Raw genomic sequence first — 26953 nt, forward strand, 5'->3', positions numbered from 1 at the left:
CTTGCTCTTTGTTTTCTCTGCACCTGACTCTTCTTCCTGCAGACTGTGTGCTTCCTGAGGGCAAACTCCCTGTTTGTTCATTCTTGGATTTTCCATACCTGGCCCATACCTGGCCCCCAGGGTCCTGGAGCACTGACTGTGAGCCAGGAACTGTGTTGATGTCTCATGAGCTCATCTAATGTAATATCTAGAAAGTTCCCATGTACCTCCACCTCTAAGACCACTGTCATGTATATCTACTGGAAAAACTGACTTGTGAACATTGACTGGTGCCTAAGACAGTCCTTGGAACGTAGAAAATTGCCCAATAAGAGAAAATATGAGTTTTGGGAACCATTTGAAATTGGCATGAAGTTTTTAGTCACTTAACACCTCTGATAAGCACTGCTCTAGGAGCAGAGAAAGGGGGACTGAGACATCAAAGAACTACACAAAATGACTGGGCAATGCCTGCAATATGGTCACTGAGAAGGCTGAATATTGTCTATTTGCTGTGATTATATAAAAAGTGTAAGATCTGGAAGTAAAACCTGGAAGTGAAATTTTGACCAAAAGAAGTCTAATGAGGGTTTCTTTTCCTTTTTTCTTCTTCTTCTTCTTCTTCTTTTTTTTTCCCCCAGAGACGGAGTCTTGCTCTGTAACCCAGGCTGGAGTGCAGTGATGTGATCTCGGCTCACTGCAAGCTCCGCCTCCCGGGTTCACACCATTCTCCTGCCTCAGCCTCCCAAGTAGCTGGGACTACAGGTGCCCACCACCAAGCCCGGCTAATTTTTTATATTTTTAGTAGAGATGGGGTTTCACCGTGTTAGCCAGGATGGTCTCGATCTCCTGACCTCGAGATCCACCCGCCTCGGCCTCATAAAGTGCTGGGATTACAGGCGTGAGCCATCGCGCCTGGCTGAGGGTTTCTTTTTCAAGGTTTAAAAGCTAAGCATCGATCTAACTTAGCTGTTTATTTACTAATTTATATTCCTACTTTACTCCATAAGAAGATAAGGAGGCTTAGAAGCTGGTTTATACATCCGCTGAGGCCCATCTGAGAGGCTACAGGTTTTTGTTCTTCCATTGCCTCAAGGGCCAGACCTGGAGAGAGTGAGCAGAGTTTCCCCAGGGCCGGCCTGCCTCGGAACTACCTGGGTGCTTAGGAACAAGAGTGGTGGCTGGGCCCACTCTGGCACCTGCTGAGTCAGTCTCTGTGGTTGAGGTGCCAGATTCATATTTTTCTGAAACTCACTGGGGCATTCATTCGGCAGGTTACATTTTGCCAGGGTTAACGTCCATTTTGCACCTCTGCCAGGGTGAGGTTAGGGGAGGAGAGCATGGGTCCTCACCACAGCCCCGTGTCTGCTGTGGAAAGACTGTTATTAGGGACACCTCCTATCCTCAAGGCTGGCCAAGAACTAATGGGGAGCTGGCCCTGCTGCCAGCCCTGTGGGCAGTGGTAGTAAGTGTGGGAACAGGACATGAACAGTCATCTGTGGCAGGACACTCCAACTGTGGCCCGTGAGCCAGCAGCACAGGCATCACCAGGAATGTGATGGAAATGCAAACTCTTTGGGCCGCTCCCCAAACTCACTCAATCAGAGACGAGGGGACTCAGCACCTGTGCGTTACCCTGTGTGGGTGTTTCTGACTGGCATTTCAATGTTGGCAAATCACTGCTCTGTAGGTCCTTCTCCTAATTATCTTCTTCTAATCTCCCTGCAGCCATTTGAGGTGAGGGGTGGCAGTGCCCCATTTCAGAGTTTAGTTATCTGCTGTGTCCCAAAGCCTGCCAGGAGCAGAGGTAGGAGCCAAGTCCAGGCCAGGTGGCTTCTGGCTCCTTCCGTTCCTCAGGTGTCCAAGAGCAGCCGGTGGTGGCAGGAGTGGCTGCTCTCCTCCTCCGCACCTTGAGAGAGGGACTGGGAGGGGTGGGGAATGCGGGGAGCAGCCTCATAGCCAGCAAGGCCTCTGGGGAAGCCAGGAGCACCCACGTGCATTCCTGTGCTGTCTCACACCCACCTTGCCCCTGCATAGCCTTGGCCTCCCCATGGCCCTTACCGCATCAGGCAGCCCAGAAATGGTGTGTCCAGGTAAGAGCCTGGAAATGAAATTTTCATTTAAAAAAAGTCCTTCCAGATTTACAAGGTGTGTGTGAAGGGAAGGTGCTTATACCTGAGAGAGTGTCCATGGATTAGGAAAGTCAAAATGGTGAGGGTTCTCTCACCTGCCAATACCACTGTGGGTAGGGTGGTCCCTGCTCCTCCTGGCAATCTTGCTTTGCAGGCAGTGGCAGCAGGTTCACACCATGGACAAGGAAACTGAGCATCAGTGAGCAGAGGGCAGTGCCAGGGCTCACCAGGGGATTTGGACACCTAGACCACTCTCTGCTGCAGCCCACCCTGGGCTCGGGTCCTGCACTGCCTGGCAGAGGCTGGTACAGGCTTCTAGTTGCTTAGGAAGAGGCTATAGCCTCACTGTGGTCTCTGCCTGTCCAACCCAGCTTCCTCTCCCTCTGTGCAAAAGGGTGGCTGGGTTAATATCAAATGTTTTCATGTCAACCAGCAATTTAGATTTCCTGAAGGTGTTTGGTCTGGGGAATAGAGGGGTGAAGGATGAAGTTTCTCCATCTTAGTTTTTCAATGAAGAGGAAAACCTCATGCTTCCTGAGTTGGGAGCAGCACTTGCCTTAGAATCAGAAAAACTAAGGTGGAATTGTCATTTCTCCCCGTTGCCATATTGAACAGCGCGCACCTCATGGGCCAACACAACCCGTGTGGCAGAACTTTTGTGAAGAGTCAACGAAAGAGCGTATGTGATCTGCTCGAGCAGTGACCGGCACAGAGGTGCTGAAGAAATGCTTGTTACTTTCTTTCTAGGTACCTAGGAGTCCGTGTTCACGCAGTGTAAATGCCATCTGTGGGAATTGAGGACACTGTCACTAGAGACACAGCAGTTCAAATTACAGACATAATTAAGAAAACCCAATATACTAGAATTCAGAAAATCCAAATCTGTAAACCAAATAAAGGCAAATTATTCTCTTTGCAGAAGGATTCTTTTATTTTAAAAAAAAGCCCAAACAAAAAACCCCAAACATACCCAGAGATCCTCTTTAAATCATGTATGGATTTGATTTCATTCAGTCTCTTCAGGAATATATTTATTGAGTAAAGCATAGATTTAGTGACCACCTGGGCATCTCCAGCTCAGAATTGAGTAGTAGGAGACATTTGCTTTTTTTTTTTTTTTTTTTTTTTTGAGACAGAGCCTCACACTGTTGCCCAGGCTGGAGTGCAGTGGTGCAATCTCGGCTCATTGCAACCTCTGCCTCCTGGGTTCAAGCGATTCTCCTGCCTCAGCCTTCCGAGTAGCTGGGACTACAGACACATGCCACCATGCCTGGCTAATTTTTGTATTTTTAGTAGAGACAGGGTTTCACCGTGTTAGCCAGGATGGCCTCGATCTCCTGACCTCGTGATCTGCCTGCCTTGGCCTCCCAAGTGCTGGGATTACAGGCGGAAGCCACTGCACCCGTCTGGAATTTGCTTTTTTAGATTAAAGTTAACCTTGAGCTCAACAAGATTAAAAAAAAAATTCCACTTGAAAATTCTTAGCATAAATGTCCCATTATTCTGACCTACACAACCTACGGGTATAGGCCAGAACAATGGAACATTTGTTCTATATCCATAAAGAAAATGCCACAAAGCAAAGTGTTCATAAATCCATAGTAAGTCCTTACTTAATGTCATTAAGTTCTTGGAAACTGTGACTTTGAGCAAATGACGTATGACTGACAAAACCAATTTTTTTCCTCATCAACGTTATAATGAAATCACATTGAACAAAACGACATTATTTGAAAACTTGCTGTCTGTTGCTTCTCTTAAAGTCGAAGTCTCCAAGAACCTATTGATGACCTTAGGTGAGGACTTGCTGTACAAGCCTGCAACTCACGGGAGAAACCATTCTCACTGGACACTCGCTGGGCCTCTCTCTCTTTATCAAAATCATTTCTTAACTCTGTGGCCTTGGGCCTTGGGTGACGCCTCTGAGCTTCAGCATCTGCATCTGTGAACAAGGCTGGGACAGGTGTGGGCGTCAGACAACGGGTCCACATCAGGTCTCGCTCTGAAATGCCACTTTTCTTCCCTGTGATGGTGGTAATGGGATTTGGGCCGTGACTATTGCTACCATTTCTATGCTGTCATAAGAACACTTGTTATCGATGTTGGCATGAAACAGTCTTTTAAGCTGGTGCCGTGAGCACGTTTCACCCTTAGCAAACTGGGGGAAAAGGCTTTGATTTGAGGGTTACCAGGCTTAGCTGGGCGCAGGTGGGAATGAGGACACCAGGGAGATGCTGTGCCGACTGCATGAACGCCCATTTTCAGACCACTTGGAGCCTCTGCTGCTGGACCCACAAACCTGTGGGGAAACTCCTTGGTGGCTTCTTAAACCTAGGCTTCAGGTCAGACTCCCGGAGGATCTGTATTTAAAACATACAGGTGCTTGGGACCCAGCCCCGACAAGCTGCATGCAAGTCCTTGGGATGCCGTCACGCAGCCTGTCTGATTCCAGGCCATCGTCATGGACTGAAGGCCCCTTTCACGGTCTCCCACCCAGGGCAGCTCCCAAATCATTTTAGGGTTCAAGCAATAGCCAACGTGCCTTCTGCTGCATTCCTTTCTCATGCCAGATCTTTTTCATTTTATTCCAGCCTCATAAGCATTGCTTTTGTGCTTGGCAAGGTAGTAGATGTGCAGCGAGTATTTCATGCAATAATTTTGCTGATTAGGACAGAGGCTCAGGGGTAAGGAGGCTTGTCCAAGCTCGAACAGCTGGAAAGTGAGGACAGCAGGATTCAAAGTCAGTTTCAGCTCCAAAGCCTGTGGTCTGTCCACTGCCTGCAAATAAGCCAGTAACACCTGAGCCTGCAATCTGCAGTCCATGAGCCAAATCCAGCCCGCTGCTTATTTTTGCACAGCCAGGGAGCCAAGAATAGCTTTTACATTTTTAAAATGTTAAAAAAAAACAAACCATAAAAACATGCACATTAAAAAAATGCAACAACAGAGACTGTATGTGACCTGCTAAGCCTAAAATATTTACCATCTGGCCCTTTAAAGAAAAAACTTGCCAACTGCTGATTAAGACTGTGACATAGGTCCCCTTCTGAGCTCACTCTGGGACGGCTGGTGAGATGACACTGGGTCAATGTGTCCATCCAAAGCTTCATTGTCAAAAACACAGCAGTTCTAAGTCATTAATATGACGTAGGCCTTCAAAGACTCTTCGTAATCCTTCTTTTGCTGGCTTGGCCCGAAGGTGGCACGTGTTCCTCTGGATGCGCCAGTGTTTGCTTGAGCATCACAGACAGCTGAGGGCTTTGACATTTTTCACCTGCCACATTAAGAGTTTTCCAGGCCAGGTGCAGTGACACGCCTGTAATCCCAACACTTTGGGAGGCTGAGGCGGGCAGATAGCTTGAGCTCGGGAGTTTGAGAGCAGCCTGGACAACACAGTGAAACCCTGTATTTTCAAAAAATACCAAAAAATTAGCCAGGCGTGGTGGTGTGTGCCTGGGGTCCCAGCTACTCCGGAGGCTGAGGTGGGAGGACCATCTGAGCCTGGAGAGGTTAACACTGCAGGGAGCTGTGATTGTGCCACTGCACTCCAGCCTGGGCAACAGAGCTAGACCCTGTCTCAAAAAAAAAAAAAAGGAAAGGAAGAAAGAAAAATGAGTTTTCCGTTAAGGGGTTAAGGGGCCTCCAGGGCCTGAGGCCAATGGCTGGTTGTTCCCTTATATCAGAAGCCACAACAATCACTGACCCAGTCCTATTATGTCCACTCTTGGCTGAGGCTGGCAAACATTCTGTGAGGCTGAAGAGAGAGAATTGTTCTCCCAATTAAAAAACAGAATCTTCTTCTTTACAGAAAAGAAAGCTGTGGCTCAGAGAGTATGGGGATTTGCACAAGCACACAAAATGGTGTGCTTTGAACCTTGTGGCTGGGCTTCTCATCTAAACATCATGCTTCTCTAGCTTACAATGCCATGGCTGCGCACGGGCTCAGTGCCCTGTGTTTAGAAAGAATACCCCACACTCACTTGGAGTTCCCTAACAGATCCTTTCGAGGCTTCTGCCGTTCTCTAGGGATATATTCCTTTCTTTTGATCTATTTTCTATTGATTAGGATATTATATTACCCCAAGCAGATATGAAGTTATGAGAGACTCATTGGATTCTTGAACAGAAGTGCTGTAATTTTCTCCAACAAGATGGATGACAACCCCAAAGGTTATAGTTTTGCTGCCTGATAGGATAATTAATTTCATAACTGATTTAGTAGTTTTAATTGCAGTATTCTTTTTTCTCAGTGATGATTAATATTCTATATATATGTTAATGAATCTTGTCATTCTGCTGGTTCTTTCATTAGTGAGTTAAACCTTTGACACATGCTCACTAGATATTTGTATGAGCCGTGTTTTGAACTTTTGAAAAATAGACTTTGACATCCTCATCATGCCTGCAAAAATGGAGACCTCCAAGATCAAATCCACCAAGCTGCAGTGGTCACCCTGGGGTCCGAAGTCTACTCTCTGTGGGTGTATTGATCTGTCAAGAGGGGGCCCGGGGTGGTGGAAACCTTTGGATGGCACAGCTCGGTTTAGCTCTTGGTTCCACCTTTTAAAAGCTGGGTCATCTTGGCTGACTTGTAAGATGTCTCTCAGTTTTAGTGTCCTCAGCCATAAAATGGAGACAATGCTCCATTTATATAATGTTGTTATATAAAAATTAAATAACAAATAATAATAGAAGACTGTGGTTGAGGATACGAATTCTTAGCCAGGCTGCCAGGGTTTGCTTCTTGGATCTGTTGTTTCCTAGATGCACACAATTTTCTAGTTGCATTTGATTTGATTGTGCTTCCATTTTCTCATCTATAAAATAGGGTTAGACCCCACTTATTTATAGGGTTACATGTGTCAATATTTAAAAAGCCCTTGGAACTGCAGTCGACTGGTATACTGTAAGCACTTAATAAATGTTATCCGTGATGAGGAAAATAACGATATTCATAAAACACCCAGTAGAGCACCTAGTATACAATTTATTCTCAAAGAATTGGTAGCTGTCAAAGATCAAGGATATTCATCATCCAGACTCAGAGTCATGGCAAAAGACCTGTTAATACATAAAAACAAAAAGTTTCCAAGAAGTAAAGAAATGTGCCCAAGATCACCAAGCCAGAACCAGAACCCAAGTCTTAGATTCCAGCCCAGATTCTGTCCCCTGTGCAGAACTTAGGAGCTAGACACTGAGCACAAAGGACAACCAGCCCCGCCATACAGGGGCTGAGTCTCCTTCCTGCCAGACTCGTCTCTGTAGCTTTTGGTGATTCCCTGCCCAAGGAAATGTCTTCCCCGTGCTGCTACTGCTGCTGCTAAATCAACGCTTTTGTGGGGCCACAGGGAAAAGTCAGAGCCTGAGCAAAACACACCAGGTCAGGGATGGAGCCGTTTAGTCCCAGGAGCAGAAAAAAGACCAGGACTGTCCTGCGCCCTTCCCCACCTTCCAATCCCTGGGGTCCTCAGCTCCACGCTCATGCCTCCAGTCAAAATAGTTACAGGTTTCCATCCTAAGTGATGATGAACAGGAAAAACAAACTCATACCATACCACATACCCAAATACCAGACATTCCTCAGACGGTTTGCTGTGTAGGTGATTGGCCACAGACTTCTTTAGCTTCTCAGAGAGCGGGGATGGAGACTAGGGGTGGGGAGACCGGTGCCCCAACTGCTCATCCCAGAGTCTAGAAACAGGACTGGGATGGCTGCTGTCTGCAATAAGTCTGCTATCCTTTTCCACACCCGTCAAGTAAGCCATATACTAGGATCGGGGTGTTACCAACATCGCACTCTGAAGATGCATCAAAAACTAAACATTTGTTGAAGACCTGCTGTGGGTCTGGCATCATGTTAGGGGCACAAGTGCTCAGTTAACTCTTGAAAGTGGACGCAATGGGGTTTTCATTGGTCACATTTTCAAGATTGCTTTCCTGTAGGTGTGAAGGAAAAGGGAACAAGATTTCACTGCGTGCCTAATATGTGGTCAAATGCTTGTTGGCCTTTTCCTATGCGACTGCTATCTGGCATTAGTTAGGGTGCCTTGGCTGCAAGCCCAACTCCGGCTGGCTTAAATGTGGCAGAAGTGTATCTGGTTAGGGATTGGGAAGCCTGGAAGAATTAGGTCAGACAAACTGATCGACACTGCCACCAAAGTATAGATTCTTCGACTGCCTTCATTCCACCGTCCCTGGGGGAGGCTCCATGATGAGCTGGTGCTGCTTGTGGTCAGAAAGTGGCCTTTTCATTCACCACTGATAATAGGGAAGAGAGAGCCTGTTGGGGGATATATGATAGACATTGTGCTTGACTTCCCAACATCGACTCCCCTCTGCCTTGTGGAGTGCAGCAATATTTTGGGGGACTTGGCCTCAAGTCAAGGATAACACCATTTTCATTGGTCACATTTTCAAGATTGCTTTCATGTAGCTATGAAAGAAAAGGGAACAATTTTTTTTTTTAACTAAAAGAATAGATTTTTATTAAGCGCTGTGTTTCTAGCAGCATTAACAGAACAACAGACCAATTTCCATCACAGAACAACTCCTGAGGCATTCTCATTCCTTTCTGAAACTCTTCCATGAACTCCTGCAGTTTCCCGGAAGACGCATCCATTCAAACATAATGAATCAACTCTGGAGCTTTTGTGGTGAGGTGGGCCCAAAAGGCAGGGAATTTGGAATCTGGGAGTGGGAAAGAGAAATACATATCATCCACTCAGTAAACACACTGTCAAGAATGTGTTTCCTCTTATCTCCAGCAGACATTTTCTCTTATCTCTTTGGCCAGAATCAGGTTGTATGCCCATTCCAGAACCAGTCACTAGCAGGGGGAATGGTGTTATCTTTGACTTGAGACCAAATTCCCCCAAATATTGCTGGACTCCATAGGCAGAGGGGAGTAGGTGCTGGGAAGTCAAGTACAATGTCTATCAACAGGCGTGAAAGCTAAGACTTGCTCCGAGCCATGTCTCCGACCTTCAAAGCCTTTGTAGGTTCTTTTCACTTCATTGTACTACATGAGGCAAGAAAAGGGAGGGAAGGATTGGGGAGTTGAATTTCAAGTGCCCTTTGGAGCATGGAGCTGCAGGAGGAAACTCTGCTTCTTAAAGTACCCATTCCCCTCCACCTTCCCCTTCTTTTTCAGATGGTCCTCACATCCCACTGGCATTCAGACCAGGGGCACCATCGCATAGGGATCGGCTCATACCATCCGAGGTCCTTTCAATATTTCAGTAACAACCCCCTTTGGCTGGGCGTAGTGGCTCACACCTGTAATCCCAGCTTTGGGAGGCTGAGGTGGGTGGATCCCTTGAGGTCAGGAGTTCAAGACCAGCCTGGGCAACATGACAAAACCCTGTCTCTACTAAAATACAAGAATTAACTGGGTGTGGTGGTATGTGCCTGTAATCCCAGCAACTCTGGAGGCTGAGGCAGGAGAATTGCTTGGACCTGGAAGGCAAGAGGTTGCAGTGAGCCAGGATCGTACCACTACACTCCAGCCTGGGCAAGAGGGCAAGACTCTGTCTCAAAAAACAAACAACTTTTGAGCTGGAGCCTGTCTTCTGGATTTTGCTGGACAACGGGGAGAGTTACCAGGAGGTGGCAGGATATTTAGGATCAAGTTGTGTTTCCTTGCAGCTGTTTTAGGAAGGAAACCCTAGGAAAGCGATTTTCAGAGAAACTATTTTAGTCTGAGGCAGTAATGTTGCCCTGTGGCATGGCAAGGCCACGGGGAGGTGGGGAGGAGGAAGAAGCCAGCTGTGGTGGGTGGTAGCTGTTTGGGAACAGGCTTTTTAAGTCTGTTTAAGTTCAAATCAGCCAGAGTCCAAAGCAGCTGACACCAAGCAGGTCATAAACACGAGTTACCAACTGCATGGTCTGAAGTTTTCTCCCAGGCAGTCAATCTTTATTAAATACCTCACATGTCCAAGGCTTGGTTTTGGGTGCTAGGGAGGTTGCATGAGATCCCTGCTTGAGACCTAGATGAGGTTGCTGCACAGGCAAAATACTACCTAGTAACAGTAGACAGGGTATGTGACTTGCTAAGAGGGGAGGAGAGACAGTAATTGCAATAGGATTTGGGAGCAGCATTTCCCAAGGTGTGATCTTTGGAATATCTGTCCCTCAAAATATACTGAAATTAAAAACTGCTCCAAGGGCCTCCAAACTGGGGCAACTCCACATATTATAGGCTCCTTCTGGAGATATCCAGTGCATATGAGTATCTTAAAGGCTCTAAGAAGTCTCATAGAGACTTATTAAATTATTAACCTGTTTACCTTTCATAGCCTGATTTCTGATACTTATTTACCCATGAAATGCCTCCCTTTTCTTTCCAGGAAAACAGGACTACCCGATCTATTGGTGTCCCATGGAACCACACTGCCCCCTGTGGTCAGAACCACCCGGGATGAAGAACAGCAAGGACCCCAAACTTGGGTGCAGAGGGCTTTCCTCCACGAAACCCGGTAAGCTCCGTGATTGCCAAACGGCTCAGTCAGGATCCATCGAGTCAGCAAACATAGGTGCCTCTAGGATGCAAACCAGAGAACAGGGCTGTTTGTGGCTTGCTGGTAGCCAAGCAAAATGCCCCGATCCATCAGGTGAGCTGATGATGAGCTTGCAGGCATGGAGAATGGAGCACTGAGGCAGAGTGGCAGCCAGCCTTAAGGGTTTGCTGTGTCTTCCGCGGCTTCCCTGGCCCCTCCTTCCTTTGGAACGGAGCCCTGATTCCAAGGAGTGCAGGCCCGGCCAGACAGCCTCCGTCCCTACCTGTCCCTTCAGGTTTAGACTTTACATGGTCCTCTCCCCACATCCCTCCTTCCTGCCTGCATGCCTATACCCTAAAAGTTCTCTCTGCTCTATTCAGTAGCACAGGCTGCTTCCCTTCCTTTGAGGATCTACTCCAGTCCACCTCCTCCTCAGTCCTACCCTCCCAAGGACCCTCCCTGAGGCTGGAGTCCTGCTGGCCTCCCACCACACTGGATAACTTGGCATTGCTCTCATTTCTCCTTGCAGGAGACTGGCTTCTCCAGGGTGGTCTGAGATCTTTGGAGGGAAAGACTGTGCCTTGCCTTCTCCTTCCATCTCTTCTCATGCCCATAGAGTCAGGGAGCTGAGAGGACCCCAGCCCGTCTCTCCCCTGGAGCCTCTAAGCCCCTCTCCCTTCCTGCTTTCCCAAATGCCTCTGTAACACCAGGGTGCTGGGTGCATGGGACTGAGGGCCTCCCTCTGGGCCCCTTCTCATCCTGGGCTACCCCAATGTGGAACGCAGTCAGCCTTCTGATGAATCCAGAAAGCATTTCTCCAACATTCAGTTGTGAGCTTAAGGGAATTAAACTTCTCTTTCTGAAAATAAGCTGCAGATTATCCTGAGAGAGGCCCAAATAGGCTTGAGACTCTGAATATGGCCGCAAGAGCTCAGGCTGTTACTGCGCCTCCTAGGTGCCAGCCCACATGGGCAGGCTTTTCCGCCCACCATCCCCAGGTCAGCCTGGCCACAGAAGGTCTGGGCTGCGGTTTCTCACCTTGGGGAGTTCAGGCAGCAAAACTCCTGCAATTATGCTCTGCTTGGGGCGGAGGGTGTTCAAATAAAAATGCCTGGTGGAGTATCTCTGAACCATACAGCTACCTGTGAACACTGTGGTTTTAAACCCAGGGTAAAGCAGGGTTTTGGAGACACTCAGTGGGAATAAAGTAAAGCAAGGCTCTCTGTGACTGCAGGTTACAGAACAAGCTCGGTAGCACGGGCTCACTCAGTGAGCCTCAGGATGTCCTCTTTCCCCCCACCACAGACACGTGCAGTCTTGGCCTCTCCCGCAGCCCTCACCAGCCCCTATGCTCACTGTCCCTACTTGCCCAGGAGCCCCCAGCACATCCCAGGCTCTGCCATATGCATACAGTACCCTCTGTCCGCAGCTCCCTCTCCCTGTGTCTGCATGCTTAATTTCCCACTGGCCAGGCTCAGACTGAGGTTCTCCCTAGGCTGTTGGTTTAAATAAAAAAAAAAAAAAAGCGTTGAAAACTAACTGGAATTTCAGTCCTTGCTTTGCCACTCACTAGCTGGGTGATCTTAACATAGTGGTTGGGAGATCCCAGTTCTGCTAGCTGTGTGGCCTTGGGCAAGTTACCTAACCTCTCTGTGCTTCAGCCTTGCTGTCTATAAAATGGAGATAAGAGCACCCATGCATTGTACTGGGTATAGTTGTGAGGATTAAATAAAGGTGATAACGGTGAATGTCTTACACACGGTAGGTGTAAGCTAACTTAGAGATGGAACACCGCTCCCCCATCCTACCTCTGGCAGCAGCCCCTCCCACTACAGCATCTCCCACTGGGCAGCTCTGTGGCCCAGCTTACCTTGCTCTGAATTTTTTACCTTGGAACCGAATTCATTCTCCAGTTGCTGACCTTTGTTAGTGCATCTCCTGCTTCTATCATGCATTTTCCCTGGACAGAATCTCTCTCCTGATCTCCTGCAGTGATTCACCCGCTAAGTGGACCGGAAGTGCCTTCCCTGACACAAGGCCCCTCACGCTGTGCTCCTGGCTGCCCTCCTCTCCAGCCTCACTGAATTGTTCACCTCCTTAAGCAACTGCCTCTTCAGAAACCCAGGCCTACGTAAGTGCGGTTCCTGCAGCCTGGAGTGCCACCCCGTCCCTTCTCTGTCTGGGGAACTCCTATTCATTAGGAGTCAGGCCAAATGTCCTCTTGGAACTCCTTCCCAGCTTCAGGGCTCTGCCCTTTACTCCCACGGCTGTGAGTCACTGTTTGCCCTCCCTGGACTGTGACCTCCTCCAGGAAGTAGGCTCGGATCCCCAGCGTCCTACACACAGCAGGGGCTGGGGCACGTCTAAGTTAAGGTCTGAGTTGATAGGGCAGCCTGACTGAGCTGCGTGTGCAGAGGTTCTGAATTCCTACAGACATGACCACTTCTGCATGAGTCTTGGTTTGCCGTTCTGCAAAATGCTCACACCACCTTCCCCACGGCTGCCGAGGGCAGGGCTCTAGGTGTCCAGCAGCACCGATGTGACACACAGGAGACTCACTGAGTCCTCTTACCCCTTTCTGGTCGGCTCAGGCTTCCTACCTTCGTTGTGGGTATGGTCAGGCCCAACCTCATTTTTGTTGGTCTTGTTAAGTCAAAGATATAAAAACCTTCATTATCAACTGGCTTAGAGATCCTAAATCATCCTTTTAAGGGTGAAAAAAAAAATCTATCTTATTGGTTGTTAGACACACCAGGGACTCTCTTCATTGCTACGGTGATTCTTTGACACCCCCTCTTGCAGATTAGAAATGCCTCACATTTTTCTAAGTCTGGCTGCCCCCCACAAACAGGGATTTCTGGCCCGGCAATTCCCACTCCCAAACAGGAAGGAGGGCCTGGCAGTCTCTGGGGATTGCAGTTGTGGCCTCAGCTGTCAGAAGTGAACCTAACCTTCCTGTGTCAGGGCCTGGGTCAAGTTTGGAGATGATCCCATATGCACTTCTGTATTTAACTGGGCAGTCTTCTGACAGAGGTGGTATGTAAAGCCAGAAAGTCCCCAAGCTACTTGTCCAGGACGCCTGCTCCTGGAATTTCTCCAAGTTAACTCTTGTGTCAGCAAAGCTACATGAAATTCACTGGCACCCTGTGGCTTTGCGTCTGTCACTCACTCACACACACGTGCGCGCTCTCTCTCCTGACATACCTCTGTTAACTGTGGAGCTAGTCCTCAAGGTGGATGTCTACTCTCACGATAAAGACGGTTTCCTCCCCCTTCTTGTCCACCTTCCTCCCGTTCCCATGAGTCCTCCACACAGGTTTGTTCCTTTAAAGGTTTATTTCTGGCAAATAAAAAAAATAACTTATGTGGTTAGATAAATTAATGTATGTGATTAGACAGGACACAGGGCAGAGCTGAACGTTCCTGTTTTCTTCTGGATCTTGAAGGCTGGTGAGAGGCAGCTGAATGAGACCCAGCCTCGTGTTTTGTGGGATGAAGAGATGCAGACAAAGTGACTCAGGTACATTGATGCTCCCTGGAGGGCTGGGAGGTGGGCTCAGAGGAAGAGGCCAAATCCAAACCTTTTTTATTGAGAAGAAATAGTTCTTCTTCGTAGCTTTAAAAAAAAAAAAAAAAACCGAAGCTCTGCACACACTCATCCGTAATGACCATAAACATAACATACCAAGCACAGGCTCAGAAAGATGGAGCAACAACAGACTGAGGACATTTTCAACATGGTACTTGGGGATACCTTTGGGAAAGATGTCTTCCCCAGCAGAGGCCAGCACTGTGGAGAGAGAGGACCAGAGCCACTACTAGCACAGTTGTCAAGGTCTTTTGCTTTCTGAGTTCTGGGGACCACTGCCTTTTAGCCTGAGGTGAACGTCTCCAAATTTCTTGGGTTTGGTAAGTCTCAGAAGCAGCCAGCCCCTCGGTCAACAGAGGGTACCTTTCTTCCAGGAATCTGAGAATGGAACATGCAGATAGTCTGTGCTGGGGTCTTAAGGCCAGAATCCCAGAAGCCTTTCCAGAGCCCAGAACCTGAAAGCTGGGAGAGAAGATTCTGGGGACTACCTGCCAGGGAGGAAACCAAGGCTCCTCAGGGAGCAGCCTTTGAGTTCCCCAGGAGCAGAGCCCATGGCTTGCTCACCGCTTCTGACCTGTGTCCGGTTGCTTCATGAGGTGTTGGCCTTGGCATCACTTTGGAGGTGGGGTTTACTCTCAGGCTATGGTGAATTTTGGTAATAACTTTTTGATAAATTAGGAACAGGCTTTATTTGCCTGTGAACGTACTAAGACAGCCGGAAAGCAAGCAGGTGAGACCCAGGAGAAGCTCAAAAGGTTTTCCTGATAAAAGCATATGCCATGAGGCTACAGGCAGCTCACTTTTTTTTTTTTTTTTTGAGGTGGAGTCTCGCTCAAAAAGAGTTGAGTTGGCCCAGGCTGGAGTGCAGTGGCCGGATCTCAGCTCACTGCAAGCTCCGCCTCCCGGGTTTACGCCATTCTCCTGCCTCAGCCTCCCAAGTAGCTGGGACTACAGGTGCCCGCCACCTTGCCCGGCTAATTGTTTGTATTTTTTAGTAGAGACGGGGTTTCACCGTGTTAGCCAGGATGGTCTCAATCTCCTGACCTCGTGATCCGCCCGTCTCGGCCTCCCAAAGTGCTGGGATTATAGGCTTGAGCCACCACGCCCTGCCGGCAGCTCACTTCTTAAGGCCCATGCACAGATTGCAGGCTGGGCAGCTGCCTCTGCAGCTGACCTGGAGGGACTGCGATGACCGACTACAGGGCCAACCAGGAATTGAGGAACCTGCCTGCACAGACGGCCAGGGCCACAGCTGGCTGGACACCGGCAACATTTAAACAAGGGCTGTTCATTTAACCAAACATGACCTTAGCTTCCCTATCTAAAGACTTCTGAAAGGCAGAACCAAGTAAAATCCAAATTTTCGTCACTGGGCAGTTCTGAATTCCACTTCAAGTTCCCCTTTTGGCCATCAGGAACAGCAATTTCTGGCACAAAAAAATCAGCCCAAGGATTCAAAAAGCCCTCAAGGAGCAGAGGGGTGTGAGAAGAAACACATCCACACACCTGCTCCCTCTTCACTGAGACACATTTCTATGCTCCAGACCTGGGACCATCTTTACTCTGACACCACTCTCTTACTAGATGCTCTGGAAGTTCACACTCCCAAATGAACTCACGCCTGTGTTATTTATTTTCCTTTGAAGAACCACAAGGCCCCCTCAGTGCCATCTGAGGACACTGCAGTAATGCTTATTAAGTAACACCCAGACCAGGCATGGCCCTTCAACCATCTTATGAAATGAGAAACCACCACGCCGGCCATGAGGCCATTCACATACACATAAGCAGGGTGGATGAGGAAAGGACAGATGAGAAACTGGGACCACACCAGGTGATAACTGAGAACCAAACTCCCCAAAGCTCCCAGCACTGGACGACTCCAGAAAGGTGAGTATTTATATAGCTCCTACAAAAATAAACTTTCTTCGATGCCCGTTCTTTAGAGTTGTAAAGGCCAGGCCTTTGCATTTGGTTTGTCTCTGGAGGTTTTTCTGGTATCAAATGCAGTAAAGGTTTTAAACGACTCTGAGGCAGGGTGGAAGAACTCACTGCCTGCCCCCGCCTCGGTCCTGGGGTTCCAGGATGTGACGGGGGACAGGTGGAAGAGGGCAGCTGCCCTGGGCATAGCATAGAAGAGCAGAGGGTGGGGTGGGCTGGGCCACAGAGGGGCTCCCCAGAGTCCTGTTACAGGAGGCCATTAACACATGGTGACTCTGAGCATTGGGGTCTGACTTCTGAGGGTCTCTAGAAGCACGTGTGCCCCTCCTCTCCGTGTCCAGCCAGGGCAGGCATGAGGTGTTGGATCAGCTCCACTTAAAGAGGGTGAGCCAAGAGTGTGCCAGCTTTTCCCCAGGAGGCTAGGGCTCTAGCAGCTCCCCTCCTCTTCAGAACTGGTACCCACACACTGTCAGTGTCCTACACACTCTCTCACTTGCTTTTCCTTTACAGGGTCTTTTCTCTAACTTCACTGGTCTGAAAAAAAATTCTAATACGTGCAAGCACTTACAAGTAACTTATGGGAAGCTGTCAGAAGTTTATATGTTTTAAGCCATGACATGGGCTAGAATCTGGTGGAACAAGATCATGAGGCAAGGTCGAAAGGTGACATCTTTGAAGGACCAAAGCACCCACTTTCCCCCGTCGGTGGAACTTTGAAACTACAGTGTGGATGGAGTCTGAGACACGACAGCACACCAGAAAGAGAGGCAGAGGGTGAGTGCCTTTAACTGTTACCAGTTTTGTAAATCATGTACTTCCGTTAACTTTTACCTCCCCCACTGTGAATTCTTTCAAACACTCTTGCTCCCTGGCATTAGACTCTGTCAAGCCATTCATCTTCCATGCACTGCCTTGGCTAAAGGCGCAGATTAAGGGTAAATTCAAGGTCTTCCGGTGCCCTTCCCATGGGAGGGCTCTGAAAAGAAAAGGGGAAAGAAAAGAGGGGAAAAATACAAAATTGTGGAAGTGTGACATCCAGAAAATGAACTCTGAAAAAATCTTATGTCTTCACTTATGTGATAATAAGTAAAACTGTCTTGTTAAAGGTTCACATTGATTTTAGGATGCATTTAGATTTTCTAGGTATCAAGACAGAAAAAAAGGTGTCTTGGGTTGGAGGGCAGGTTTGTAAGCAGATGCTTTCCAATCCGGGCTTGTGACCATTCTGAAGGCATAGAAACCAGCGTGGAACCTAAAGATGAGTCACTGAGGAAGCTCTTTATTCCAGCAGAATCCCCACCCTGGACACTCAGGAGACGAGCGTTCCACTGACTGTCAAATGGGAGCCGTGGGTTTGTGTGGATGACTCTGTATGAACTGAAACAGCCTCTGCAGAGTAAGGAGCCCACAGATTTTATTACAGCCCCTGCTCACCAAGCCCTGACGGCCTCCCACAACTCTGCCCTTTGGACTATGGAGGGAAAAAATAATTGTTCAGTTTTCTGGGCCACAAAATACAAGATGGGTCTAGGTTGTACAAGGAGCTTATTACACACGGAGGCAAGAAAGCGTGCAAACAGGAGCGGGAATTTTTCACCCCCTGGGTGAGCCAGTGCTCAAGACATGGAAGGAGGACCTGAGTCACCCTCCCGGAGTCCACACGGGTTTGTTTCTGGCTTTTATGAACCATGTCCAACTCCAGCTTCCGTCTTCTCCTGAGAGGAAGAAGAATATTCTATGACATCAATGATTTTTTCCCTATTACGATATCACAAAGAGGTCCAGGAGCAGGCCTAAGAGAAGGACCGACAAAAGCAAACGTGTCTGAGAACGACATAATACTGACTTTTCTTTGTTGGTAACAGTCCACGAAACGTGCACCCCTCTCTCCTGAGACACAGTGAGGCAGGAGGGGAGGCGGCAGAGGAGCTGTGGGTAGGACACTGTACCGTGTGACATCATGATCATGCAGCCGGTGCCGACGGGACAGAGATGTGAGAACAAGCACGCAGGGTTCCAGGCTCACCCCGGGGGGAGGTGGGCAGTTTCCAGGTAAGTGCCCAGCCTCTCAGGAACACTGTCCAGTTCAGCCAGGGCCATTCCCTGGGGACTCGCCATCTGGGCTTGCACCTTAGCCCTCATCTTCCCTCAGCTCAGTGGGTAAAAACTTATACTGCTGCTGGCGGATTTGGGCCAGTTTTTTCCTTGCTTCTTCCAGTTCTCGCTCTTTCTTTAGCATTTCTTCCTGGGCAGCGATGATCTAGAAAGAAAGCAACAAGCTGGATGGATCTAACGCTTTCTAGAAAACCCTCCCCCAACCCCACTGCTCATGGGAGCTCCACGGCTCCCGTGACCGTGGGGCACTGCAGCGCATCAGGAACGGTCTTGGCCCAGGAGACCAGCCTCTGTTACTGTTTGGGTTTTGAGACTAACGACCCAGCCGAGCCATGAAAACACGCTGGTTCTGCCCGGTGATTTAACAGCAAACATCTACTACAGCCTCACTGTGTACCAGGCTCTGGTGCAAACACTTTTCACTGAAGTGGCTGCTCTGTGAAGCACGCCCGGTTGAAAGTCTTGTTTTTCCAAGAAGAAATCTGAAGCTGAGCGATGTAGGTCCACTTGTCTGGAGTCACCCAGCCAGTGGAGGAGGACCTGGTCCAGGTATGGGCAAAGCTAAAGCGGAACCCTGAACCACCAGATGGCCCTCAAATGCTTATTGCATGCTTTTAAGGTGTGATCTGAGGAAGATTTGCTAATAGGTATTGTGTGAAAAGGGAAAGTTGTGTTCAAAAAAAGCAAAGTCAGTTCCTTTCCTGGCTTTCCAGAGCCTTTCCTAGGCTAATGACTATCATTACCAGGGCGGGGTTATTGAATGCAGGATTCTCCAGCCTTATTTGATCAGAGCCCCTTTGCTGTGAAACTTCTCATGAGAAACACATTCTGGTAAAAATACATGCAGCGCATAGCCAAACACAGGGCGTGCTTCAGGAAGAGCAAAGGCAGGCATGGGGCGTGAGTAACTTCAGTGCTCCTGGTGCGGACAAATAAAACAGTCCCCTAAAATGGATTTACGAGATGGACACACATCAAAAAGTGCAAGCCTGACTTCCTAGAGCTTTCTCCTCACTCCTATGCATGAAAATGTCATCCTGCCTAAGTCAGAATCCCAACTGCTCTTGTAACAGTTCTGGGAGAGGGAAAGCACTCTCTCTCTGTGGAGCCCAATGTCTGGAGTGGGCAGTAGCTCCAAATGTATTTTATTTCAATAATATTGCCGTCCTCCATTTTTGTTCTTCTTTTCTACCATAGAATCCTTGATTTTTATCTAGGCAAATGCTACTCAAAAAAGAATACTACATTGCCCAGCCTCCCGTGCAGAGAGCTGACCAACATATGTGAGAGGAAGTAATGCCTGCAGCTTAGGGTCATGGCCTCCCCTCCTTGCCAGATGGAAAGCTGAGGGGGCTACTGAGCCAATGTGGACCACACGGCCAAAGGTAACATCTCAGGGATGGTGAGATAGCAAGGTGGATGGGCGTGGCTCTCAGGCATGGAGGAAACACCGCACCATCTCTGGTACCTGAGGAAGAAATAAACTTTCATCTTGAAGTCACTGTTTCTTTGTCTCTCTGTTATAACCTGACACCGACCTCGGGAAGTAAACACTAGTCTTGATTTAATTACAAACCTGAGCAATGCCCCCCACAAACTTGGTTTTCACTACAACATCGTCATCATCAGCTTTGCCAAATGCTGCCTTCTGGGCTGCACGGACAAGATTGTCTGAGGCTCTTTTCACAGCATTTCCTGCCGCCTGGAGAGTGAACAAAACATACACGATATCATTAGAAACAGCCATGTGGGCCTGGCAAGAACAGACATGAAGGTACAGTCTGTGAGACTGTGAGTCAACTGATTATCCAATTACAACATGAAGTTCTCCAGCCAGCGAGTACCCATCTGTCAGTCCATCCATCCATGGCTTCTGCCAACACTGGAACCTCCCTGGTCACTCACAGATGAATGAGACAAAGTGGCCCTCGAGGAACACTCATTTTTGAGGGGAATTACAATTATGTAAATATTTAATAAATGATCCCAGCAATGTGATACGTGTGTTAACAGAGGCAAGCCTGAGTTCTGCCTCCTTGGTCTGGAAAACCACCTCCTCTGCCTCCATCTGATTTAGCACATACTTGAGGACTTGGCGCAGACATCACTTTCGCCTGGCTCCCTTAGCTCTACCCATGCCCTCTCCCTCTGTGTGCCTGGAGTGTGCTGTGCCGGCTTCACTGCAGCCTTTACCATGCTTGTGGCTGGCTGTCCCCTCCTGGACTGTCAGCAACTTGAAGGCAGGGACGGTGACTGGAATCCCTGCATCCCCAGCAGCGGCACTGTGGCTGTCCACAGTTGGTGCTCACTGAAGGCTTTGAGGGAATGAAGGGCTACCCCTGTGTGGAAGGGCTGGGAGCCTCACAGTAACTATGGCCTTTTGCACGTACTTTTAGGGTTTCAGCTGGGCTTTGCACCACAGGCTCTAAGATGGAGCGATTGCTAGAGACAGGTAAAGAAGAGCTTTTCAGTCTTCCTTAGATCTTCCTTAAGAGCTGCTGCCTGTATTGGCTTATTTTTAATGCTCATGAAGCATGTCCCCAGGGACATGCCAGCTGAGGTTTGGAATTTTCTTCTAAAAGTGGTTAAGGCTTCATTAAACCTCTCGTATTTCTTGTCCAGCGCCCCCTCAGGGTTGAAGGTTTGTGCTTGAGGGTTTGCCGTCAGAAAGTTGAGAGTTCTTCTCATTCAAAGTTAACTGCCCAACCTGGTCTGTGAACTAAAGTGCCCAATGCAAACTATGAGGGCTTGCACAGGATGGCAAGGGAACCAATTAATATTTGACAAGTAATCACCATGTGCGTATTCGCCAAAGGGTTTATCAGGTCAGAAATCTTTAGCCTGCTTTTCTGATGTGAAACCGAGGTTAAGAAACCTAAGATTTTGTAGCTAGCAAGTTATACAGCTGGGATCTGCACGTAGGTCCATCTAGCCCCAGGGTACTCCTGAGTCATTTATAAGGGGCTCAAACACAACATTGCAGCATCCAGTTAAATCGGTAATGATGGGAACAAGAGTGATGCTGCATTCGATCTGTGTAAATCCTTAGGACCTAACAAAGCACTGTCATATCCATTCTCCTATTTGACCCTCACAAGAGTCAGTGTGGATGGCTCTATCCCCATTTTACAGATGAAGCCCCTGAAAAGTTTTGAGTGATTTACATAAGATTATGCACCTAATAAACGGCAGAAGCAGGACTTGAACCAGGTCTCTCTTAACTCAGGATGTTTTCCTCACAAACGTCCCCCAGACCCAAAAATCACATATTCACAAACACACAGCTCCTCAATTTTTCCCTGGGTTTATCCCAGGTATCGAATAAAGGTGTAAAGGTGAGGGAGGTGGGTCAGAGAGGGACTCAAGAGTCCCAAACAACAGAAACGCACTTTAGGCCTTTCACAATAAAATAAGAGTTCTGAGCTTTGGTAGAACTATTCAAACATTTCTGCCATTGATGATTTGCTTCATGACTGATGTAAACATATTTTTAGCAATACAGACGATCTGCATTTTAACACTTATAATAAAAAAACTTGAAAATTGGAAACAAAATGTCCAAAGTATAGAGAAATTCTGGCATAATCAGTTGATGCAATATCATGCAATCATTAAAAATGGAACTCATGAAAAATGGGCCAGCTAGCTTTGCATAGAGAAGTTAATGAAGCCTTATCTTCAAGGAAAAAATACATATGATAAAATGTTAAGTGAAAAGAAAGCAGAATGTATCTCGCCATGATTACAACTAGACAAAGTTATTTTATATGTAGATAAAATGAACAGAAAACTGATAACGTTTGATGTATGAAGATGTTGGGGGCTGTGTGATTTTTTTTCATTTAAGCATTTCTTTTATTGTGTTTAAAATATTTTTACAATTAAAGCAATCAGGAAAATGTATCTGCTTTGGGAAGGACTTGATTGTTACCTTCCTAACATGTTCTCTGGGCTCTGGGAAGCAGCCATAGTCTCATATAATCTCAGTTCCTTTACTCCCTTCTGTAGCAGACATTGGCTGAAGGCCTCCTCTGAAGCAGGCACCGAGTTAGTAACATGTGAGAGAGGCACAGATGAAGGTGTGGTATCTGCATCTAAGAGGCTCACAACCTGCTCACGGACAGACCTGCAGTGGTAACGTGATGGGAACCTGAGTGGTCTGCCTAGGGGCTCTCAAAGGACAGAGGAGGGATAAACTGCCCAGACACTGGGAGTCAGGGAGGGCTTCCCAGAACAGCGGACTTTGAAGATGAGTCACAAAGGACAAATAGGGGTCTGCTGGGTTGGGCTGGTGAGGAGAGGGCCCCAGGGCATGAGACCAGAAGGCACACGCGGAGAATGGCAGCTTGGTGGGGGCAGCAGTGGAGGATGCATGGACGCACGCAGTAGATGAGGCTGCAACGTGGACAGAGCTGGCTGATGGTAGGCCTGGTGGGGCATGCCAAGGAAGTGAGGCTCGTCCCCTTTGGTGACACTTACCCGCTCCAACAGGAGTATTTTCCCACCAGCATCAGTGACCATTACCTGTAGCCGCCTCATGGCCTCTGAATCCTGGTCGGCCTTCACCTTGCAGGCCACCAGCAGCTGAGCCGTGGAAGCGGCGACCTGCTTGGCAGATGAGATGAGCTTCTCCTCACTGGCATGTCCCTGAACAGAGGCATTGGCCGCCTCACAGAGACTGCTGGTCGCAGCCGCCACCATCCGGGCCTGGGGACAGTCAACAGAGAAGTGACCCAAGGCCCAAACTTCCCTCAGGGGACGCAAAAAGTGAACTGGGAGGAAGGAGAAGGCAACTCACAGCAGAAATCAGCCCCTGTGACCACTGTCCGTCGTCTGCAGCATTGGCAGGGATGGAGCCCACCTAGAGAGGAGAGTCGAGAAACTGGCCGTGAGGGCAGGCAGCCCCAGTGCTCGCAGCCCCTCGTCCCCACACCTTGCTCAGGAACCAGATGTGCACCCCACTTGGTGCCTCCTGCCAACAGCACAGGCCTTTCTCATGTGGGACTCAGGCCATGCCAAGATTGCATAGCACATCCTGGCAGGTTTCGCCACCAAGAGGCAATGGGAAATGCTAAGAATGGCTCCATTTAGCTTCCAGGTACAGCATTTCTGGGAAACGTCTCAGGAATGATGGCCTGGGGCTGTCTTTCTACACTTACTCCTCTGCTAAGCTTTCTCCAATTCAAATGCGGGAGCCACTAGGCCTCCTTTTTTCATGGTCTAAGGGAAATTTAAATCTCTCCCAATTACTGACCCTGAAAACCACACTGTGTTTCTGGCAGATGATGTTAAAAAAGTGTGGTGTACCTCCCTCTGGTACAATTAAGTGCAGACCCTGGTCTTAAGGAAATACCATTTTGTCAGGGGTGGGAGAGAAATAAGAGGCTGGAAGAAATACGGATCTCTGTTTCTATTTAGAAATCACGGCAGCAAGTAGAACATTTTCTGTCCACAGCTAGAGGGAGAAGCGACAGGAGGAAATACCTTCAAGCTTCTGGGACGTGCCTGGTGAGGTAAGAGATGAGTATCTCAATTTGAATATGAAATTGGGGGTGTGTAAACAGTGACAGGGCCATATCAGGGCTTGCTGAATGTCAGGTAAAACTCCAAGGTCCTGCCTATAATCCTATAGTTCACCCAAGTCTGGCTGAACCTCCGTCACCAACTTTTTAAATGCTTGGTTCCTTGGAGGGCAGTTAGGGACTCGGCCATATCCAAGTTGGATTCTCTAGTATCTAAGCAATGTGTTGGACACATAGCCCTTTATGAATGTTGAAATAACCAGGATTTTTTTTTTTTGACATAGGATGTTCTGTTCAATGACACATTTGTGGTCTTTACATGTTGACCAGCGAACAAGAACTTGCTGAGTACAGGAAGGACAAGGTTGGCAGAATGCTGGCTCTATAGGGGATCAACGGGAAGGATGAAGAGAACAGCTTATGTGCCAGGTGGGGAGACGGACACGGACCAATATTGAGTAACATACAACACAATGGTTTAAAAGAGAATTCAAGGCTGTAGACTGGACTAAGCTGTGGCTGAGCTCACAAAAGACTTCCTGGAAGAAGATACGTGGCCTATGGTTAGACACAACCTTCCTGTCTGTACTGTGAGTTCTCGAGTCAAGACACAACTTGCCTCAACCTATCTACGCTGACAGCAAAAGCCTTTTAATATCAAACAGAAATGAATGACAATGATGGTGACCACATTTCCCAAACCCATGACTGGTCACGTTTCTGTGGGGCCTCTCCATTTGAGAGGCTCTCTGAAAGCCAGTGTGGATAGGATGGTTCCACGTGTATGTAAATCACAAGACACATGGAATATGTTAAATCAGAAGACTGCTCCATATCCAGAATTACTAATGTACTAATAATCCTTTGAATCCTCGAAAAACAACTATACTTTTATGCTAAAGTAGATCAAATGGGTGACTAAAGATAAAGCTGAAGAAACTGCAGAATTAAAATCCGACTGGCCCTTTCACCAGCAGACTTAGGAAAGTGCTAACTGCAAACCTGGCCGGTATTCAGCTCTCCAGTCCTGAAAACAAACGGAGCCCTTTGGAGCTGGAAAGTGGTATCATAAAAGCCGCCGACTGCGGTGCTTCTAGAGCAGCCCACCAGGAAAATATGACAGTTTACATCTTTACGTAGCCTAATGTACAGTGGGAATATAAATGTCTCATTCAGGCCCCAATCACTGCCTGGAATGGGATGCTTTCCTTAACAAGAAGCAGATGAGAGGCCCAGAAGTCAAACCTCTTATTCTGTTGGTCTGAATTCTGTAGTTTTCAGTCGGTCAGCACAGAGAGTGGCAATTCAGGGAGGGAAGGTATTGCATGTGTTTCCTTGGACAGGACAAAGGCTTGTAGCTCTTTTCCTGGGCCCTCAGAGGCTCTCCGTACGTTGAGTGTCCCCCATGTGGTCAGCGGCTTTACCCACCTTTCCTTGGGCCACCAGCTCCCTCTGGGCTGCCGAGGCCGATTTGACCAGGGCGCTTGTGGCAGCAGCAATGGATTTAGCAGCTTCCAAGATCTGTTCCTCAAAGTCCAGGGTCTCATCCGCTTGCTATAACCAAAAGAAAACAGCATCACATGCAATTCATATCCACAAAGGGCTCTTTCTTCCAAACTACTTACTGCCGGGTCACCTGGCTCTTCACCTGCCTATTGTTTTTTGTTGACAAACCACACTTGAAATGGGATGGTTCCTTAACAAGAAGCAGACCACAGGTCCCCTGTGCTAACTTCCAGGACTCTACGTCAATTTGGTTAAGCCACCCTCAGGTCACACAGTGTTGAAGATGTGGCTGGTACCTTTCAGGCATTAAGAGACAATGGCCAGACACAGCAATACTTTACTTTTCTATGTGTGGTACAATATATATAACACAAAATTTACCCTTTTACTTAACATTAAGTATTAATACACTGACATTGTTGTACAACAGCAACACCAGGATAGAAAGGTCAGGATGCCTCTCCACCTGCAGCCCCTTCCCCCGACTCCAAAAGGCAAAAGCTGTTAGCGTGACATCCCACAGACATTTGAAATCGGGAAATTCAAAGACAGACTCATTTTCTGGAACAGAATCTTTAAAGATAGACATTCACTGTGAATAAAATACACTCAAATGGTTTTAGCAACATCAGTAACCAAACCCAAAATAATAAAATCAAAACAGTATATCATAGCACTCACTCTCTTCCAGAGCCTAAGCCTCAAAAATGGACTTTAAAACAAAAGGAAAGATTGGTATCGGTTCTCAAAAGTCATCTTTTCCTGGGTAAAATTAAAGCCAAACAGCACTGGCATTTCTGTGGCTGAGCACTGAGACAGTTACAGACCAAGCACAGATTGCCCAGTGGTGAAAAAGAAACCAGGGCAACACGACATCAAGGTGGAGCTTATTGTGTCCCTTGGACACCCGAGGCACGGGCTCCACCTTGGGGAGAACATTGGACACCATTGTGTAGGTGTAATCAGACCGTTAGGGCTCTGGTCTAAATTCATCACTATCTCTTTTGCTGCTAAAACAACTCAGAAAGTTGAAGAGAAGCTTTGGAGAAGTGGGACAAGTATAAAGACTATGGTCCCAGGCTGCATGGGTTGGAGCATCACAGTTTTGTGGGGGGTGGGGTGGTCAGATTAGACCTGTGTGGTAACATTCCATGACTCAAGGTCAATTCGGTTAAGCTGCCCTCAGGTCACACAGTGTTGAAGATGTGGCTGGTACCTTTCAGGCATTGAGAGATGATGGCCAGGACCAGTAATATTCTCTTTGTATGTGTGGTAAAATACATGTAACACAAAACTTACCCTTTTATCCAATTTTAAGTGTACAATTCAGTGGCATTACAGACATTCACAATTTGTGCCAACAGTAATACATTTTTAAGAGTGCCTACTGTGGGCTGGGCGCGGTGGCTCACGCCTGTAATCCCAGCACTTTGGGAGGCCAAGGCGGGCGGATCACAAGGTCAGGAGATCGAGACCATGGTGAAACCCCGTCTCTACTAAAAATACAAAAAAAAATTAGCTGGGCGCGGTGGCGGGCGCCTGTAGTCCCAGCTACTCAGGAGGCTGAGGCAGGAGAATGGCGTGAACCCGGGAGGCGGAGCTTGCAGTGAGCCGAGATCGCGCCACTGCACTCCAGCCGGGGCGGCAGAGCGAGACTCTGTCTCAAAAAAAAAA

The 26953-nt window shown here is 48.0% G+C and overlaps 1 protein-coding gene across 2 annotated transcripts in view; it reads right to left on the bottom strand.

Annotated features, from left to right (window-relative positions):
- Window positions 1–17393: 17393 nt before the first annotated feature.
- The window catches only part of TLN2 (talin 2), a 467299-nt gene continuing 457739 nt past the window's right edge, over window positions 17394–26953 (bottom strand). For both annotated transcript variants that reach the window (XM_017869077.1, XM_017869076.1), the window contains 5 exons: window positions 25202–25327; window positions 23050–23112; window positions 22776–22958; window positions 19828–19953; window positions 17394–18396 (listed from right to left, as the gene is read on the bottom strand). In XM_017869077.1, the coding sequence (XP_017724566.1) occupies window positions 18268–18396; window positions 19828–19953; window positions 22776–22958; window positions 23050–23112; window positions 25202–25327 (627 nt within the window). In that variant the 3' untranslated portion in view covers window positions 17394–18267. The remainder of the gene's footprint in view (window positions 18397–19827; window positions 19954–22775; window positions 22959–23049; window positions 23113–25201; window positions 25328–26953) is intronic.

This window comes from Rhinopithecus bieti, unplaced genomic scaffold, assembly GCF_001698545.2.
Source record: "Rhinopithecus bieti isolate Rb0 unplaced genomic scaffold, ASM169854v2 scaffold_4908, whole genome shotgun sequence".
Classification (NCBI taxonomy): Eukaryota; Metazoa; Chordata; class Mammalia; order Primates; family Cercopithecidae; genus Rhinopithecus; species Rhinopithecus bieti.